This window comes from Alosa pseudoharengus, unplaced genomic scaffold (assembly GCF_046254945.1).
Source record: "Alosa pseudoharengus isolate Yale_2024_CS ecotype anadromous, Long Island Sound unplaced genomic scaffold, YU_APseudo_1.1 YU_APseudo_1.1_scf_12, whole genome shotgun sequence".
In the NCBI taxonomy this organism is placed as follows: domain Eukaryota; kingdom Metazoa; phylum Chordata; class Actinopteri; order Clupeiformes; family Clupeidae; genus Alosa; species Alosa pseudoharengus.
The window spans coordinates 4,273,443-4,293,229 of NW_027468587.1; the positions used below are offsets into that span (position 1 = coordinate 4,273,443).

The following is a 19,787-nucleotide window of genomic DNA, read 5'->3' on the forward strand; positions in this document are numbered from 1 at the left end:
CAGGCCAGCTTATAAATAGTTAATCGGTTGTGAAAGGACACATTTAAACAATATACCGAAGTCTAATGAAATACTGTTACATTCATCATACAGTATAATACAGACTATAAATAATATTAAACAGTAAGATAAAAGAAGGGAGTGCAATGTTGCCAGTACAGTGGAATTCCATAAGGGAGGTTACACAGTCAATATGTATTTGATGAACTCTGACATTAGTCATACAGACTTACTGGCATTATTTGTATGGTGTGTGTGTGTGTGTGTGTGTGTGTGTGTGTGTGTCCATGTGTTCATGTGTGTGCGTGTTTGCGTGTGTGTGTGTGTGTCTTTGTATGCATGTCTTTGTATGCATGTGTATTGTTGTTATACCTTTTCGATAGAAGCAGTACGGACAATCCCCTCCCCATGGATAATATAATCACCCGTCATGATATTGTGAGGACAAAAGGGTAGACAGTCTTTTCTTATAAAAGATAAAAGATTTAGAGAAACCTCAAATGCTCATCAGCTTTATTACCTAAAAGAACGTTCCGTTTACAACCTCCAACTAAATGTTTATTACAAAGAGCTCTGAAGTTTTTTTACAGAACTTATGATAGATCCATCGGAATATATATCCCAGCTTGATTGGATAGCCCCTTGCAGATATTTAAAATCAGTCCGTTGAGAAATCGCAAGCTTTGTTTTGAGCTGTGGAAGCAGAGACTCAAAGCTGTGCCAGTGTGCACACTAAAGGAGTTGATCAATGTAGTGGAAAGCCGTCGTAACGACTAATACCTCTGGTACTTGTTTATTTTTTTACAAATGGGTGTAGTTGAAGTCCAGAGTCATATTGTTTACTTAACTTACGTAATAGTGCCTTAATACGAAGACTATCAGCCAAAGAATTCAGAAACTGTAGTGGGCGTTGCAATGGCACTCTGAAATGTTTATATTTTTAGTAGACTCAGCACTGATAAAAAAGTGGGTTCTATTACAAGATTTTGTCTGCAACAGCAGGACAGCTAATAAGGGTAATTGTCTGCCTTTGGAACTATATTGATTTGAAAACATTCTGTTCCTCACAACATTTTCTCCACTTCACAGTGTATGAGTGATTGTTTACAGGCCACATTTCTCTGGATTTACAGACACAGCCGACTGCTGTGGAAACAGACTCAATGATAGAATGAGTAGATCCCTGCTAGGGATGTAATGGTATAATAAAATCTAACCTCACGGTTATAGTGACCAAAATTATCACGGTTTTCAGCATTATCACGGTATTTCTAAAAGTGTGTTCAATATGTTCAGAAAGCACTGATAGGCCTACCCAAGCTGAAATAGTTTAAAAAAGTGTCCTGTTCACTTTTTTCTTCATGTTTAATTGGCTATGTGCTTATAGCTTAACTTGGAGTTTGCTATTTCTGTTATTTGGATCCAATGAGTGAGACCAAAGTAAGCGTTCAAAATAAAACTTTAGACTACTGTATTCTCCTGATAACGTGAGTGGAATGGATTTAATGTGGACGCGAACACAAAAAGACGCAGAGTGGCTACATGATACAGTGCACATTTTGCGGTGAAAATGTTCTGCCTTTTAAAATCAGGTGTAGCCTAATCCGAATCGTAGTTAAAACCATCAATTAGTCAACAGAACCCCTAGGGTACCAGTTTTGTTTCATTGTACCAGGCCTACTGTATGTCAAAAGCAGACTTGGATGAAGTTGGGAAGGATTAAACACACGGTTTCCACACCGTGGTAATCAACCATGATAATTATGATATTTGAAAAGAAAACGGTAATTGTTATCGTCAACATTTTTATCGCGATTTACCATTATATTGTCATCAATTATTCATCTTTGCTCTTTGTTGTGTAATGCTACAAGTCATGACTAAGGCTATGACAAAACAATGTTGTGATGGGTATGTAATGGTCAGTGGAAATAGTTGTATTGACTAAATGACAAAAAGAAGAAAAAACAGCTCATTAAAAGAACAACTAGATGTACCGCAGAGCGGTACAAAATATGACCGCCGCCCAGTCCAGCACATTTTTTCCACAAAAAGAAATCACGCTGAAAGGCCTATATGATTCTAACTGTCTCACTAAATTGCATTATCCACACTCAATTCTCACTGGTATCTGCTAGACAACAAGTCCCAAAACATGATTAGTTCATAGATTTCACATGTAAAATTCATTTTATACAACCCCACCTCCATCTTGCCTGTTCATAATTCTGAGAAATTCTTGATTGTTTGTGTTATGTTTATGTTATGTGTGTGGGTGTGTGTGTGTGTGAGTGTGTGTGTGTGTGTGTGTGTGTGTGTGCGTGCCTGCCTGCGTATGTGCCTGTGCATGGAAGCGTACATATGTCTACTGTGTGAGTATGTGTCATGATTACTGTGAATGTGTGTGTGTGTGTGTATCTGTTTGTGCACATGTGTGCACATGAACTGGGTTAACATGACCCCTGGAGGCAAATATACGGAAAAAATGGTCATCCTAGGCCCTACAGTTCTCAAGATATTCACAGAGAACTGTGTCTGGCCTACCCTCCTTTCGGGGGGTCCAGTCCAGCGGGGGGGCTACAGATCAAAACGAAAAATGACGGTTCCATGCTATCCATGTGGGGGTACATGCCCACCAAGTTTTGTGTACCCCGGTCTTTCAGTGTCCCGGGAATCCTTGTTGGTGTACGTCACTAAATGTACACATAAATTATTTTATTGTAAGGCCCCCCATGAACGAAAGTACACAAAACTTGGCATGCATTCGGAGGGTGTCATAATGATCCTACACTTTCAATTTCGTGCAGTTTTGACCATGTCAGCCAGAGATATTGTGATGAAAACACCTCATTTTTTGCTTTTTAATTTTTAACTAGGTGGCGCTATACATGAAATAAGTGGTAATGGGATGGGTTGACATGGCCCCTTGAGATCAACATACAAAAAAAAGGTGGACCTCCTAGGCCCTACGGTTCTCGAGATATTCACAGAAAACTGTCTCCGGCCACCTACAGGCCAGTTGGTGTATAGTAACATAAATTAATTTATTGTGTGGCCCCCCATGAACGGAATTCCACGAAACTTGGCGTGCATTCAGAGGGTGTCATAATGATCCTACACTTCCAATTTCGTGCAGTTTTGACTATGTTAGGTCACAGATACCTGCGATTACAACACCTCATTTTTACTTTTTTGTGTTTAACTAGGTGGCGCTATACATGAAATGAGTGGTTATGGAATGGGTTGACATGGCCCCTTGAGATCGATCAACATACAAAAAAAAAATGGTCCTCCTAAACCTTACGGTTCTCGAGATATTCACAGAAAACTGTGTCTGCCCTACCCTCCTTTCGGGGGGTGCAGTCCAGCGGGGGGGCTACAGATCAAAACGAAAAACGATGGTTCCAAGTTATCCATATGGGGTTACATGCCCACCAAGTTTCGTCTACCCCGGTCTTTCAGTGTCCCGGGAATCATTGACAGAAATTTGGACATGCGAAAAAGAAAAAAAAAAAAAATCTGACTAAACCTATATGACCGCCGCTTCGCTGCGCGGCGGTCATAATAAATCAGCCTTCAAATAAACCTGGAATCCGTTCATAATCTTCCTACAGTTTTCGATAGCCTAAGTCACATACATAAACAAAAAGAAGCAGTTCTCCTCATTTTTGTCATCAGGACATTTTCCGTCCGCTGATAGTAGAAAAGAAACTTGTGTGATTCTTGCTTCTGAGTGTGATATTTCCAAACTGTGTGTGTGTGTGTGTGTGTGTGTGTGTTGTAATGGTGTTGTCTGTGTGTTGTAATGGTGTTGTCTGTGCAAAAAAAATGTACAAAAATATATGCGTTCATATTTTATTCATAATTTTAGGCCACCAGCATTCTAGCTAGAAAAGCTGAATGCATTATATGTTTTTGTTGTCATTTGAGATGTATAATTCCTATTTATATCAGCCAAGGCTGGAAATGTCATATTATCCACACCTTTGTTGTGATCTAGTTTGCCATAACCTCTGTGACCCACTATTTCATTGCAGTAGTGCCTAAATGCACACACAATTATCAGCCAAAGGATACAGAAACTGTAGTGGGCGGTGCCATGGTCATTAAACATTTATATTTTTAGTAGAGACTCCGCGCAGGAAGGCTACACCGGGCATGAAACTGAAGTGTTCCATTTGCGCTGCGTCTATAGCAACAATTAGCTTCCACTGTAATCAGTGGAACTGGCTACACCAGACGTGATAGTGGCGCGTACATTCAGCAAAATTCAACCAGTTCTCTAAAACTATTTTTCTCACTCCGTGAACCCAACGCTTCAGTTGCAGACCTGGTGTAGCCTGGGTGTTTGAGTAGTAGAATGGTTGCTACGAGGGCTTCAGCTTTGTTTTGAGCTGTGGAAGCAGAGACTCAAAGCTGTGCCAGTGCGCACACTAGATGAGCAGCCGACTCTCATTGTGACTCGTTTACACTGCCAACAACAATAATTATAATGATAATGACAACAATAACCGGAGTATTGTAGCAGAAAGTATAGCTATAGTTAATTAGAATGGCAACATCCACATTGTATTGTGTAATGACATTGGTATGAAGAACGGTATTGTTATCCGATAACTTCAGAGCCATTTTGAGGACGATAGAAACTCTTTCAGCCAATCTGTATCCATAAAATGTTAGAAATTACATTAATACATATAGAATATTCCTGAGGGACCTTGCTTATTGTTGGTCAGCGTGAACTGGGGCTGAACAATTTGGGGAAAATATCTTATTGCAACTTTTCTGACTGTCCACTCAGTAGCCCGTGCCATTCATGTGTGTGGGTATCAAAGTGCCGGTGTGTGTGTGGTCGCCCATGCATATCCTCACAGGGCCAAATTGAGATTGTAAACTTGTAGATGGCACTGAAGAGTTCCTTCTTTTTTTTTATTCCCAACTAAGTGCATTAAAAGTAGCTCACTCATGCTAAAGATTGGAATATGCTTATGGAGATGGTATTGGTGTTGGGTTATTTTAATATATGAATATTAATATAATGATATCAAAATGTGTAATATGTCATTGTTGTCAAAAACAAAACAAAAAAGAAGGTAGTGTTTTACATTATTCCTACACTTTTTTGTTTTTGTAGTTTTTGGCCCTGAAGATTGCCTTTCATTCCGTCAGAATAGCAGTTTTAGGCTATTTTATCTAAAAATAAGAGATGGCCCGCACACCTGAAGATGTGTGTGGCCTTGCACTTCTTCTGATTGATCTAGAAAGACTTGACAATGCATCCTACATTTTGCACATTTTATTATACCTTAATAAGATATAATAATAAATACATTAATAAGCATTTATAAGCTTAATTAAGCATTAAGCATTATTGTTAGCATAAGCACTATTATACATTCTTCATATTTTACTATTTTCTGAAAGCATGAAGACTAAAATGACCAAGTTTATGTTTATTTCTGTTTACTTATGCTGTTGTATTGTATCTGATGTATCTGTATTGTGTTCAGCATTGCTTTTCATTTGTATCCTGTCATGCCACTGATTTTTAACTATTGCCTTTTTATGCTTATATTTACTATTATTCCTTGCTTTTGTTTACGTAAAGTATTGAATTACCCTTGTGTATGAAACATGCTATATATATATATATGCTATATAAATAAACTTTTTTGCCTTGTTATATTAAACTTCTGTGTGTGTACAACTCTTCCTTTCTGTAGCCTACAGTGTGTGTCTCTGGCTATGCGTTAAGGTGAAAAAGTCTGTTTAGGGAAATGGATTCTGGGAATGGGAGCCCATTTTATGGAAAATCACTCAATGTGTCACCTCTTTTACTGGGTATAGTAACTACTGGGTATAGGCTACACTTGCCATCACAGTAATGCACTAACACTTGAGGGGCAGCCGTGGCCTACTGGTTAGCGCTTCGGACTTGTAACTGCAGGGTTGCCGGTTCGAACCCTGACACGGCTGAAGTGCCCTTGAGCAAGGCACCTAACCCCTCACTGCTCCCCTGTTGTTGCAGGCAGCTCACTGCGCCGGAATTCGTGTGTGCTTCACCTCACTGTGTGTTCACTGTGTGCTGAGTGTGTTTCACTAATTCATGGATTGGGATAAATGCAGAGACCAAATTTCCCTCACGGGATCAAAAGAGTATATATACTTATACTTGCTTACTTGCCTCCTACTGCTATCTTTGGAGTTGGGGGATTGCAACCTGTACTAGACATGGCTGCTGTCACCTTGCCAGTAGGCCTATTGCCTCGGCAATACTACCACTACCTTTCATTGTAGTAGGCCTATTGCTTGGCAATACTAGTTTTCATACATGACATTACCTAAGATTATACTCAGTAAACATCACAAATTGTGAATCGAGGACTATAACCAAAGAAAGCAAAGGAGATGATTTGCTCCTCCGTTCACCAAATAAAGGGCCCCACAGCTAAAAATATCTTGTAGAGGAAATGCTGGGTTGGGTAATGTGATATTGTGAATCACTGTTTAGATCCAGATATAGGGCTATTACTAGTCGTGATGAATGAAACAAGTCCAAAACAGTTGGCCTACTAGGCAGCTGATTATAAAGAGGGTGTATCTAAAAAAGACAGGGTAAGAAGACATACTTGCTCTTACCCTATTCCCTCTCTTAAAAAAAATCTATCAAATGTGTCTTCCTGGCACGTTGTCTGAAGTCTACTTTCTTGGCTGGCTGGCAAATTAGGCCTACTGCTCAGAATTTCTATTAAGTCTGTACATTTATTGTCACTTACTGTCAATATTCTTGTAGCTTTTATGTAATTTATGTGACTTTTGTTTTTTATTCTGTTAATAATGCATTGTTTTACACCTGCCAGTTAGTCATGTGACACCTAAGAGCAGCTAAAATGTTTCTTCACCTGGCTTAACAGCAATGATTTAGGCTACCTTTACCTTATGACTGAGTTCCTTAATTGTGTAGTAGTTAGCCTACAAGGTAATAGGCCTAGAGCCAATCACAAAGAAAATATGTAGGCTTCCTGCATGACCCAATCCGAATTATTTGTCTCCGATAGGCCTGTACTCCTCAACACATTTCTTACCGCATTGTTAAAAACAGTAGCCTATATACGTCCACCATCATCAAACATGTTATGAATGTTTGGCGTTGACGCAGTCCACTTTACCGTGATCACAGAATTCATTTAGCACACCCCCTCATCGGACCATACGGATTAACAAATGTGGTGACAGCAGCGTTCATAATTCACGCCCCCGTCCCTCACGCGAGTTACCCGGAAAGGATGCTTGAAGACGTCTTCATTTGGAAAAGTAGAAAACGGCAGGTAGGTTTAACCATTTAATTTACATTATGTGGAACCGGAAAGCTATGCTGTTTCTTGTATTGGACGTTTCATTAGGCTGATATATGCACGTTATAATCTGTTTTTAAGATAATAGATTTACATTATCGTTCATTCACTCGTGCGTGTGTGACAGCGGTTGTCACACACACGTGCACGAGTGAACGATAATGTAAATCTATTATCTTAAAAGATTAGCTGACTAGCATAGATACAACTTTTTGACGTTTTGCTGAAAGATAAGGAGAATTGATTACTTTTACTGTAGCCTACCTAAGTGTGTAAAATCTACAGACAGATTCCACGTTGGGAGCATCTTGCATTTAGACCAGGTGCGCATGCGTCCCTGGGCTTCCTGGTTTTAAACCTATGGTTTAATATGGTTTAAACATATAAATTAACAACAGTGGAGCAAGGCAAAAGATGAGAACAGTTTAGAACTAACTTAAAGACGCAGCAGTCTATTTGGCTCTTTTGAAAGTAAAGGTTGCCGACCCCTGAGCGAGCTAGACCTATTTTTGGCACCCCGAGGTGTCAAATAATCAGTGACAACGACTCAGGCTAGCACACTAACAAAAATGTAGTCAATATGAGACAGATGATTTGCATGTGGCCTACTTACAGCCTACTCTTTTGTTTTTCCAGTGTCCAGTTCACAATGGCACAATGCGCAGGTGGGTTATGTGAATATGTGAATTACCTTCAAACAATTGAGAATGTTTTTTTTTATTTTTTTTATTCAAGCCAGGATTATGTTGTGTGTGGACGATTAGAAGCCTTAAACTTAAACTGTAGGTTTGGTGTGGAGAAAATATTTTGTTATATGGACCTATTGGCTGATGCAATGGTAATGGCTGATGTAACTCTCTAACACTCTCTACATATTGTCTGCAATTGAGGAAAAGGCTCTGTCCCCCTCTGGAACGGAGTCTGGTTTGGGTGACAGTGAAGAGGCTGTGATCAGAGGAATGAAGGGAGATTGTAGGACCGTATGGGCTAGGGATGTAGCGGTATGAAAATTGAACCTCACGGTTATAATGACCAAAATTATCACGGTTTTCTGTATTATCGTGTGTTTAATATGTGCAGAAAGCACTAATAGGCCTACACAAGCTGAAATAGTTTCAAAAAGTATGACAGCATTTACTATATTACAAAATATAGGCAAAACCTTATCAAAGGTGCAACATTTAACCAGGGACGCTGGAACTCATTTTCACCTGGGCTCATAAAGGGGGTGCTGAGGGAGGGTAAAGAAATTGTTACTGAGTAGATGTGATCCCTTTATTCTGGTGCAGGCCTACATCCTGACTGCACAAACAAACCTGGCTGAGCTGAGCATTCTTAATTCATAGCATAACGTTACCGTGGCATTGTGTGTTGTCCCACTTTTTCCTTGGTCATGTTTAGTTGGCTTTGTGCCACAGTTAAATCCATCAAGTAGATAATAACAGAATCAGTAGGGTACCAGTTTTGTTTCATTGTACCAGGCCAACTGTATGTCAGAAGCAGGCTTGGGATGAAGCTGGGAAGCACACCGTGGTAATCATCTGTGATAATCATGATATTTGAGATGAAAACGGTAATTGTTATCGTCAACATTTACCGCGGTTTACCATTATACCGGTAATCGTTGCATCCCTAGTATGGGCAAAGGAGTTCAGTTAGGTATGTGGGGGCAGAGCCATGTAGGGCCTTGAAAGTGAGGAGGAGGACTTTGAAATCAACCCTCTGCGGGATGAAGAGCCAGTGGAGGTCTTGTAACACTGGGGTGATGTGATTGCGGGAAGAGGTGAATGTGAGAAATTGACCAGCTGCATATTGGACATGTTGTAGCCTGTTGAGTAGGTGAGAGGGGAGACCAGGGCATTGCAGTAGTCCAGCCAGGAGGAGATGAGGGTGTGTATTACACGCTCAGTATCAGAGTGGGAGAGCAGTGAGCGGATCTGTGGTATGCCCATCTATAGTATATCTTCCTTTTCTAATGAAGCATCCAGTCTACAAAAGTAGGCAACAGTCATGCTTTGGTAGGCCTGGTGCTGTGTCCTTAAACAATTTTACTGACTGTGACTGTGTTGATTGTGCCCACCTCAGGTTTCCTGTTGATGTGTATGTGTATTAGAGCAACATTGTCTCTGAACTGCACCGTACACCTGCAACCTAATGGCTCGGCCCTTTATAACCTCAGCGGGGAAACCAAGGGAAATTGCGAGAAAGACTGGGCCATTAACGTAAGAGATACTTTTGCACATGCATTTTCATATAGATTAAAAGTCTGCATGTTTAAGCTGTAATAATATTATAAATAGCTCATGATTTGTATGTTTCTGTCTTGGTGTTAAGGATATAGTTGTAGCCCATGAAGATGGATTCAACAAGTCTTTGGTTCTTTGGCAAACAGCAGATTCCCTTCTTCTGAAAGCACATTTTCCCAATGTCACATACAGAGTGGACTGTTCAATGGTATGATGGTGAAAAAACCTTGCATAATATAGACTTGATAAAGGAATTGGAATAATATTAATGATTCGGTTATTATAATATCTTAATTTTTATAATGTTAATGATTAAATAAGAATATATTCATTCATAACACAGTTAATTATAAAAACAATATATTTTTACAGTAACTGTAGTGGGAAATAATTTATTACTCAACAAAATTATTAATAATTCTTCCACTTTTTCATCTCTTTTGACAGGGGCTCAAAAAAGTCTTCTGCAAAGGTGAGTAATGTGTACCTTCTGTCTTGCAGCCTGTTGTGTTTTGCATACTTGGATGTATTCAAAACATCTCACTCAACTCAATTTCACTCAATTCTTTCAATGTGTATATATTTTTGTGTGAATATTTTACTATGTAAAGTAGTTGCCACTGATGTTAGAAGCCACGTCCATAGGAATCGGTTAAAAGGCTGTTCGTTTTCATGATATAAATGTAATACGTGTGTTGGTTTTGTGTACCACAGACCCCATCTTTTCAGGTCTGACTGAGGCCTCACATGATGACGACAAGAGGACCTGGATAATCATCTGTGCTGTGTTGGCCAGTCTGGGTTTGGTCACCGGCATATTGATCGTCATCTGGAGGTGGAAGAAGGGGTAAGGAACTGTCCCGGCCTAACCATAGGAGCTGTCTCAGCCTAACCGTAGGAACTGTCTCGGCCTAACCGTAGGAACTGTCTCGGCTTAACTCTGGTGTCATCTATTGAAATCTACTATATTTTTGTCAAACCCTTCTGAATTACTCTCACGGTCTGTTCTGGTTCCAGTGCTCATACACAATCCTGGCTCTGTAATGAAACAAAAAGCCAAAGTGGCTCGAACAAGGCCACATACTGTGGCACTATTTCAGCCAATCAACACATTTCTCAAGGAGCATAGAAGGGAAGGGGGTGTCATTTGATTGGAAGTTGCCCTCAGACAACAACTTTCTTCTCCATAATGACTGAATATATCATTTTGAAGTGCACATGATTGTATATAGCTGTTTCAGAGGACCAGTGGCAATGTATTGATGTAAAGTGATAGCTTTAGTCATAGTTCAGTTTCAAAGAGATATTTTTTTGTACTGGCAGTTTGAGGGCAGGTGGGAGTGGTAAAAGTGGTACTGTACAACAAAAAAGTGCTCTAAGTGATGCTGGGTAACGTCACTTTTGTTGACGTTCAAACAAAACAGAGAGCTAACGCGCTTCTCCCTCCTCCTCCCTCCCTTGCAATTGAAACTCTCCTAAACGTGCATCTCGTCGGTGATTGGCTGGAACAGTTTATGTTTTTATGGTCCAGGCTGGACCAAGTTGTTTATATTGCTGTTTTTGGAGCCTCTGTCAACAGAGACCGCATACTTTTACAGTGTAGTCAGGGCACAGGCAGCTAGCGGATGGTGAGGTGTACTCAATTCCAAAGAAATACACGTCCATGCAGGATTAGCGATTGTATTTGCTTGCCCGTGTTTTAGGGACATTGGAAATGGGCTTCAATGGCCTCTTGGCCAGATGGAGAGAGAGAGGGACATGGTCTGCGCATTGTATATGAGCTCCAAGAAATGCTTTATTTACTCTAAAAAGGCAATGTTTCAATCTCAACAGATCTTCATCAGGCCTTCTCTTGGCCAGACGGACCTGCAGAGCAAATCAGAGCGAGAGCGAATGTTCATATGGGTATTCCTAGGCTAGCCTGGACCATGAAACATAACACACTGTTCCAGCCAATCACAGACGAGATGCGCATTCATCACAGTTTCAGTTGCATGGGAGGAAGGGGGAGGAAGGGACGAGCTAGCTAGATCAACAGAAGTGACATCACCTAAGTGTGCTTAAAGAACCTTTAATATAACAGTTTTGAAGTAATTTTGATGGTAAACAAACTTGTAATATGGAGACATCGACAGGTCTTTGGAGAGTGTCTTTGCCTGTTGTTAGTCCAGGGGGAAAAGCTCAAGCAGTGAGAAGTATTTACAATGGCAAGGTAAAATATAAGTATTCGGCGACTAGTTGGAGCCCTTTTTAGGTGGAGCCCTAGAGTCGCAGGAGTATCTGAAACTGCATTGGCTACCTTTAAGCATTAAATGGGCAGTATGTTATGGTGAATCCTTGTGGCAGCCATGTTACACAGCCACAGTTAGTACTAGTTAACGTTCACTATTTAATTTCCCACCAGCTTTCATGACATGTCAGTGTTACAAATTTAAGGGTGCAATTTAAGACAGGACGCGCTTAGTCGCTTGTAAAATGTGAGGTGCAATGTTTTCATAAAAAGGCGAATGACGTCGGGCACTTTTCCACCTTGAGTTGAAAATTTTTCAATTTGAGGCATTTTGGGCGCATAAGCAGTGTGCAAAACGCTGTCAATATGAAGCAACATAAAAAAAGGTGGATCTCACCACAAAACACATCCTGTCTCATCGCCGCGGAAGCTGAGTTGTGAATCAATGTAGTGGTGTGGTTAGCACCTTAGTATTAACCAACTTGTGACCCAGTCAACACAATTAATGCCAGAAAAATAAAATGAGCATTACTAAACACTGAACGAAAACTAATATAGGATGGTTCCATTCCATAGATGGTTCCGTAGATGTTTCCAGAAGGCAGGAGAGGAGCCAGGAAAGCCTTCGGAGAAGGCCGAGCTGACCAGCTGTGTGAAGATAGTGTGATGCCGCCTTCCTCCTTCAGTGCCATGGACCTCCTATCTAACTTCTGCTTCTGTCCTCAATAGAATAACATATAAGCTATTAACATTTCAGCATTTTCACTTTTAAACTACAGAGCTACAGCTAGCATTAGAATAACATAGTCAAACGCTCAATGTACTATGCACTTACGTGGGCTTACTGTATACTTTGGCGATGTAAGTATGGAAGAACTCTTTATATACCAGGACTCCAAATAAGCTATTTTCTATTCAATCACATTTATATATGTGATATATTTTTTTTTATTCAATCAGTATAATCAAACTCAATCATTGCACAAATGCTCCTTTGTATAATATGCTGTACACATTGTTTTATTTAATGTGTTAAATTATAGCTATAGAGCTATTCCTCTTCATTCAGCCAGACATTCAACTAACCAATCCGACATTCACTCATTCAAATGGAAAAAACGGTCACACAATCAACCATACACCTTAGTTATAATATGACACTTGTAAACAGCATATAGGAGATATGGTGGAGTAACTTGCCAAGGCTGTGTCAGGACTATAAAAACTATAAGTTTTCTTACGCTAATAGAAGGGATGACTATGATGCCAGTACAATGGAATACCACAAGGGAGGTTATTCACAGGCTTTACTTTGATGGCCTGGACTGTACATGGGCTGACATTAATCTTACTAACTGGCATTATTTGAGAGATTCTACTAGTACCTTGTACAGGAAGCCAAAAGTACAGTACATATCAGATTAGGTTGTTTTATGAGGGAAAGTGTGTGTGTGAGTGTGTGCATGTGTGAGATGTTGCAAATCAGTCCATTGAAAAATCGCAAGCTTTGTTTTGAGCTGTGGAAGCAGAGACTTAAAGCTGTGCCAGTGCGCACACAGTGAGTTCAACCCTTTAGTGTAAATCAATACAGTTTATAACCAAGATAGTATAGCAGCATGCCAACTTTTGATTCGCTGTAGTGAACATGGAGACTAGTTTGAAAGCAAATACTCAAAATAGTGAACACCCGTGAACACAAACAGAGCTGAAATGTAATACTGGTTATGACCGAGGTAGCGTACTATGACAGCAATTACTGTACTTCTTTTTGTAGGCGAAGCAGAACAGCTTTGTGTTGAACAGTGGCAGCAGAGACTCAAAGCTGTGCAAGTGAGCACACTAGTCGAGTTGAACCCCGTAGTGGAGATCAAAACCAGTGAGTACACTAATTGAGGGCAACTGTAGAATTATTGTGTAAAATGATCGCAAAGGCTTACGGGCAAAGGCTTACAGGCCAAGTGTCTCTGGATTGACAGACACAGCCGACTGCTGTGGAAGCAGACTCAGAGCTGTGCCAGTGAGCACACAGAATGAGAAGACCCCTGCCAGGGACATCAGGTAGCCTCTGGAAGCCAGTGTGCTGTGGGACCAAAGGGAGAATAGGGCAGCTCCAGGTGTGGTTAAAAGAGTCTCTCTGGATCTCCCCACCTTTGAAGGTCTTACCTCTTTAAAGCTAGCTCTTACCATGTAGTTTTTTTTGTGTGTTATGATTTGGTTATGTTTTGCCCATTTACCCATAGATTTTAGATTGATTATTTATTGTGATGACAGATCTTACTAGATCTAGATCACCCCCCTCTCCCCCCCAACTAATTCCCCCCTTTTATTGTAAGGCTGGCTGCCACTGCCAAGGTTACATATGTACCATATGATCTACTTCAGTATTTAATATTAAATAATTTTATAATTATTAGCCTTTATGATCACAAGTATACATAAGCTTCTTAATATTCCACTCTGCTGCCTGCGTCATTCAGGTATCAGATACCAAAGTGCCTTTTTGTGTGGCCATGCACACTCACAGGGATAACTTGAGATTTTAAATATGAAGATGGAACTGTGAAGTGCAATTTCTAAAAAAAATGATTATTCCCAAGTGTATTAAACAGCTCAGTCGCAATGATTGAAGATTTGATTATGCTTATAGTGATGGTATTGATTGGGTGGAGGGTCATTTAAATATGAAATATGTGAAATATTTTGTGTTATGAAGTTATGAATATGGGGTTATATGTAGAATATATATAACCCCATATTTAGATATATATTTATATATATATATATATATAATATTTATTATTTATATACCTCTTAGAAATGTGCAATATGTTGTTGTAGTTGCCTGTGACGTCCCTCTTAAACTATGATGATAAGAGTGCTATTCAGTATTTCCACTTAGTGTCTCCTTTATTTGACCTTCCCAATGTTTGGAGTGTCCTGGCCCTGAAACAATTTGGTCGGGACACATTTGACAGTCAAATGCACAGAATCCAAATTGTTTTGGTTCCTTTAGAAAAGCACTTTTAGACTGTGTTTGGTCTAGATAGACTGGACAATGTATCATCTACATATTGCACTTAATATTCTATGATAATAAATGCATTAATGAGTATTTATAAGAGAAATTATGAGCATAAGCATTATACATTCCACATATTTTAATATATTCTCTGAAAATATGAAGAACACAGAAATGCTGTCTGATTTCAGGGTAGAGTTGAAGTTTCTTCCTGTTTACTTACAGTATGGTTGGGTCCTGTATACGTACAGCATGTTTTTTCTGTTTATTTATCCATGGGTCCTTTATGCATACTGTATGTTTCTTCCTGTTTACTTATCATTGGGTTCTTTTAGCATACAGCATGTTCTTTTCTGTTTATGTATGCATACAGTATCTTTTGTATTGGTCAGTTCTTTTCTGTTCATGTATCTGTAGGTCCTTTATGCATACAGTATGTTTTGTATTGGTCAGTATCTGTACTGTATTCTCTTTCTCTTGTATCCTGCCATGGCACTGTTACATTAAACATCTGTATGCACCTCTAACTCTTCTGTCCATTTTGTGTGAGTGGGCTGGTGGTGTTTGGGGGATATTGGCCCTCTATTGAAATGTTTATGTTTATGGTTCTTAGCAGACACTTCTGTAAGTGACTTACAATGAAGGAAGTGTATGTATTATGAGTACTGTAGTAATGTAATAAGATGGTCTTGTCTTACGCTGGCACACAGAGAATACGCACAGAAACCCAATGCACATACCAAACAGCAATACTTGGAAACACATGAGGCTAATCATGATGACTCATGACGAGAGTGAAGTGACTAAATTCAGCAAGAGGCCATTAGATCTATCCAAACATTAAATAAAATTGTCAAAATAATAGCGTTGGCACTTGTCAATACTCTCAGGTGCATGCTTGACGTAGTACGTCTCAGAGATTGCATAGCTGGCTTAACCATCATGTCATGTTGTGTATTTACTATAGCCACATCAAGCATATAAGCAAGCATAGGCCTATGATATTTTTAAGTCTAATTCCTCTCTGTAATTGTGGAAACTGTAGCTTTTGCAATATTTAGATACCACATTGTCCTCAAAATTCCTTTCTCTTCTGATAGTTATTAGGTGAAGTGACCTTTAAAGCCTTTCCCTACCTGCCCGAACAGGCTTAGACAGACATACCACTCCCCTCCCCCTCAACACACGCTCTTGCACATGCAGTATGAAAACTCATATTTGTGGTTGCAAAACCTGTTGAGTGAAGACCATCCCCTCTTAAAACCATACCTGCAGGACTGACAGCCAGACTGCTTGTTAACAGCTTCTTAGTAACATACTGCCTTTTCCCCGGAGACTATGGATTTGAAACGTTGATCTCAGTTACTCTGACTTACTGCACTTGGGTATGTGTATTTTCTACATTCTTTTTACATAGTCTCCAAACTCCTTGGGTCTGGACAAAGGGAAAGACAGGGAAGCCTTCGATTTGAATGAGAGCATTTTACAGGGGATGGACGTCACAGGTAAGATCTCCTCAGGCTGTGAGGACATGGCCACCAAAGCCACCGGTCCCCCTGTGGAGGCCCCGACCTGCGGCGCTTGCGTTTGTGAAAACCCCGAGGACGTGCTGCTACTGTGTGGGCACCCCGCGTGCAAGTCCTGCCTGACGCAGTCCAGCGCGGGTTCCTACCAGTGCCCTGTCTGCGGAGGAGTGTCCAGTGCGGAGGACCTGCGCTGTAGCGCGGCTGTGAGGGGGAGGCATGGTGCCGCGTCACGGCAGAGCCCTCAGGCAGCTGGAGGAGAGGGTGAGGTGCACTGCGGACCGCATGGTGAGAGTGCCAAGTACTTCTGCCTGGAGGATAAACAGTTTCTATGTGACACCTGTGAGGACTCAAAGGAACATGAAGGTCACAAACACTGCCTCATTCACGAAGCCGCTCTTGACTTGAAGGTAACTGCTCCTGTTGTCTTAACTGTTCGCTGAAAGTACCTCCAGAGTAGTTATGTAGGCTACTAATTCCCAAGTCAGTGTCATACAGTAAATGGTTCCACATAAAATATAAACTTGCATGGTATTTACTGTATAGATGTCTGTTTCTTAAATCAACAGTTTCTCCCACAGCTAACTTTACATTCTCTACAAAAAAATATTAAGAAAGCAGAAGTGTAAAGGAATGTCCCACCTTTTTTAGAGGGTACTGGAGGTCATTCGGGAAGACCTTGGGTGCAAGCTAGAGACCCTTAAAGACAGTAAAGATGCCTTTGTTAACGCATTAGAGCATATTATGGTAAGAGTACTGGCACACTTGGCACACTGTTTATAAAACATCCCTCATAGTTTTATTTCAAAACCTAATCCTAACTGTGCCAAGCGCATTTCATTTGACATCTCTCACGCCAGCACCAAGCCGAAGACTCGGAGGACAAAATTAAGGAAGAGTTTGCGAAACTCCACCAGTTTCTGTGGGATGAGGAAGCATCCAGAATAGCTGCCCTGAGGGAGGAAGAGGAGCAGAAGAGGCAGGTGATGAAGGACAAGATTGACAAAATGGGCGAAGAGATCTTGTCTCTCTTAAACACAATCCGTGACATAGAAGAGGAGATGGGTGCAGAGGATGCAGTACCCTTACAGGTTAGGATGTATACACAAACAAAAATATACATAGTACACAAATGCAGTACCTTTACAGATTAAAATGTATACACACAGAAAAATATACATAGTACACAAATGCAGTACCCTTACAGGTTAGGATGTATACACACAGAAAAATATACATAATACACAAATGCAGTACCCTTACAGGTTAGGATGTATACACAAACAAAAATATACATAGTACACAAATGCAGTACCCTTACAGGTTAGGATGTATACACACAGAAAAATATACATAATACACAAATGCAGTACCCTTACAGGTTAGGATGTATACACAGAAAAATATACATAATACACAAATGCAGTACCCTTACAGGTTAGGATGTATACACAGAAAAATATACATAGTACACAAATGCAGTACCCTTACAGGTTAGGATGTATACACACAGAAAAATATACATAGTACACAAATGCAGTACCCTTACAGGTTAGGATGTATACACACAGAAAAATATACATAATACACAAATGCAGTACCCTTACAGGTTAGGATGTATACACAGAAAAATATACATAGTACACAAATGCAGTACCCTTACAGGTTAGGATGTATACACAGAAAAATATACATAGTACACAAATGCAGTACCCTTACAGGTTAGGATGTATACACAGAAAAATATACATAGTACACAAATGCAGTACCCTTACAGGTTAGGATGTATACACAGAAAAATATACATAATACACAAATGCAGTACCCTTACAGGTTAGGATGTATACACAGAAAAATATACATAATACACAAATGCAGTACCCTTACAGGTTAGGATGTATACACACAGAAAAATATACATAGTACACAAATGCAGTACCCTTACAGGTTAGGATGTATACACACAGAAAAATATACATAGTACACAAATGCAGTACCCTTACAGGTTAGGATGTATACACAGAAAAATATACATAGTACACAAATGCACAAGTAATACAAAAATACACAAATGTCACTCCTTATCCTTTTTCTCTCCCCATTTGAACAGGACATAGTTGCGGCAGGAAGGTGAGTGACTGAAAGGCCTACACAGTGTGGCTGTAGTTCAGATGTACTGGTGCACTGACCTCTGGTGACCTTCACAGGGTTCAGTGTCTATGGCAACATCCAGAGGGCATTGGTCCAGGTGAGCTGGTCAACCTGGCAAAGCACCTGGGCAACTTGAGGTTCCGAATCTGGGAGAAAATGCAGGACATGGTTCTATACAGTGAGTTGATTAACAAAAATACACTTGGAAAATACAAAATATGTTTTATATTATAACACATTAGTCATTAAAGTAACACAATGTAGGAATTCCCCTTTTCTTCAATTTGCAAGTGTTTGCACATTTGGGGGGTACCCAATTCATCTAAAACCAACAAAAAGAATCATGCTCCTCCCCGCTAAAACCACATGGTGAAATACCAGACGTTCCATGTGTGTTATGCATGTTAGAGACTCTATTATCCCTATTGTTAGTCAGTGTAGCATCAATATGAGTGTGAAGGTGTTATTTTAAGGTAAACGAGCTACACTGTGTTGCTTTAAAACATGCTAGTTATACATACCTGAAAAGGTGAATGGAAAGTAATACTAGCCCCTCCTCATCTCTCTCCCTGCACAGCTCCTGTGGTTCTGGACCCCAACACGGCCGATGCCCGCCTCCACATCACTGCGGATCTGACCGGTGTGAAAATCAGCACTGACGCTGACCACCAGCCACCTGACAACCCCGAGAGGTACGACACGTTCGCCTGCGTCCTGGGCTCCCGGGGCTTTGCGTCGGGGACCCACAGCTGGACGGTGGAGGTGGACGCCAACACCAGCTGGGAGGTCGGGGTCAGCTCGGGCGCCGGCCGGCGAAAAGGGGGGGCTCTCTGGACCGACGTCTGGAGCGTGGAGTTCTGGGACGAGGAGTACTACGGCCGGTTGCCGGGGCAACAGGAGAAGACGCTCCTCCGAGTGGCCGGGAAGTTGCGGAGGATCAGAGTGAGGCTGGACTGGGACGGGGGCGAGCTGTCCTTCTCAGACCCCGTAAGTGGCACACATCTGTTGACCGTCACACACACCTTCACAGAGACGCTCTTTCCATTCTTCTACAACGGCTGTGACACTTACCCTTTGAATGTCCTCCCAGTAAGGCACAGACTTATAGCAGAAGACTGAAGCAGAAATCATAATAATGATGTTAGTATGACAAATGTCTTTGAGGTGATATGGCATCAAGTAAAGTATCTATGCGCAGATAAACCATCTGGTGTCTGCATATATTTTAAATAAAGATATGCTCTGTAAAGTATCTGGCTATAT

General features: G+C 40.6%; 1 protein-coding gene across 2 annotated transcripts; it reads left to right on the forward strand.

Annotated features, from left to right (window-relative positions):
• The first annotated feature begins 16,088 nt into the window (after positions 1-16,088).
• Positions 16,089-19,773, forward strand: LOC143118733 (E3 ubiquitin-protein ligase TRIM35-like). Of its 2 annotated transcripts, XM_076279813.1 has the most exons (6): positions 16,094-16,783; positions 17,025-17,120; positions 17,234-17,464; positions 18,484-18,503; positions 18,581-18,702; positions 19,102-19,773. In XM_076279813.1, exons 1-6 carry the CDS (start codon positions 16,343-16,345, stop codon positions 19,641-19,643), a joined length of 1,452 nt encoding a protein of 483 aa, XP_076135928.1. In that variant the 5' UTR covers positions 16,094-16,342; the 3' UTR covers positions 19,644-19,773. The 2 variants fall into 2 exon arrangements, with proteins under 2 accessions (XP_076135929.1, XP_076135928.1); XM_076279814.1 differs by lacking the exon at positions 17,025-17,120 and having other exon boundaries at positions 16,089-16,783.
• The last annotated feature ends 14 nt before the right edge of the window (positions 19,774-19,787 follow it).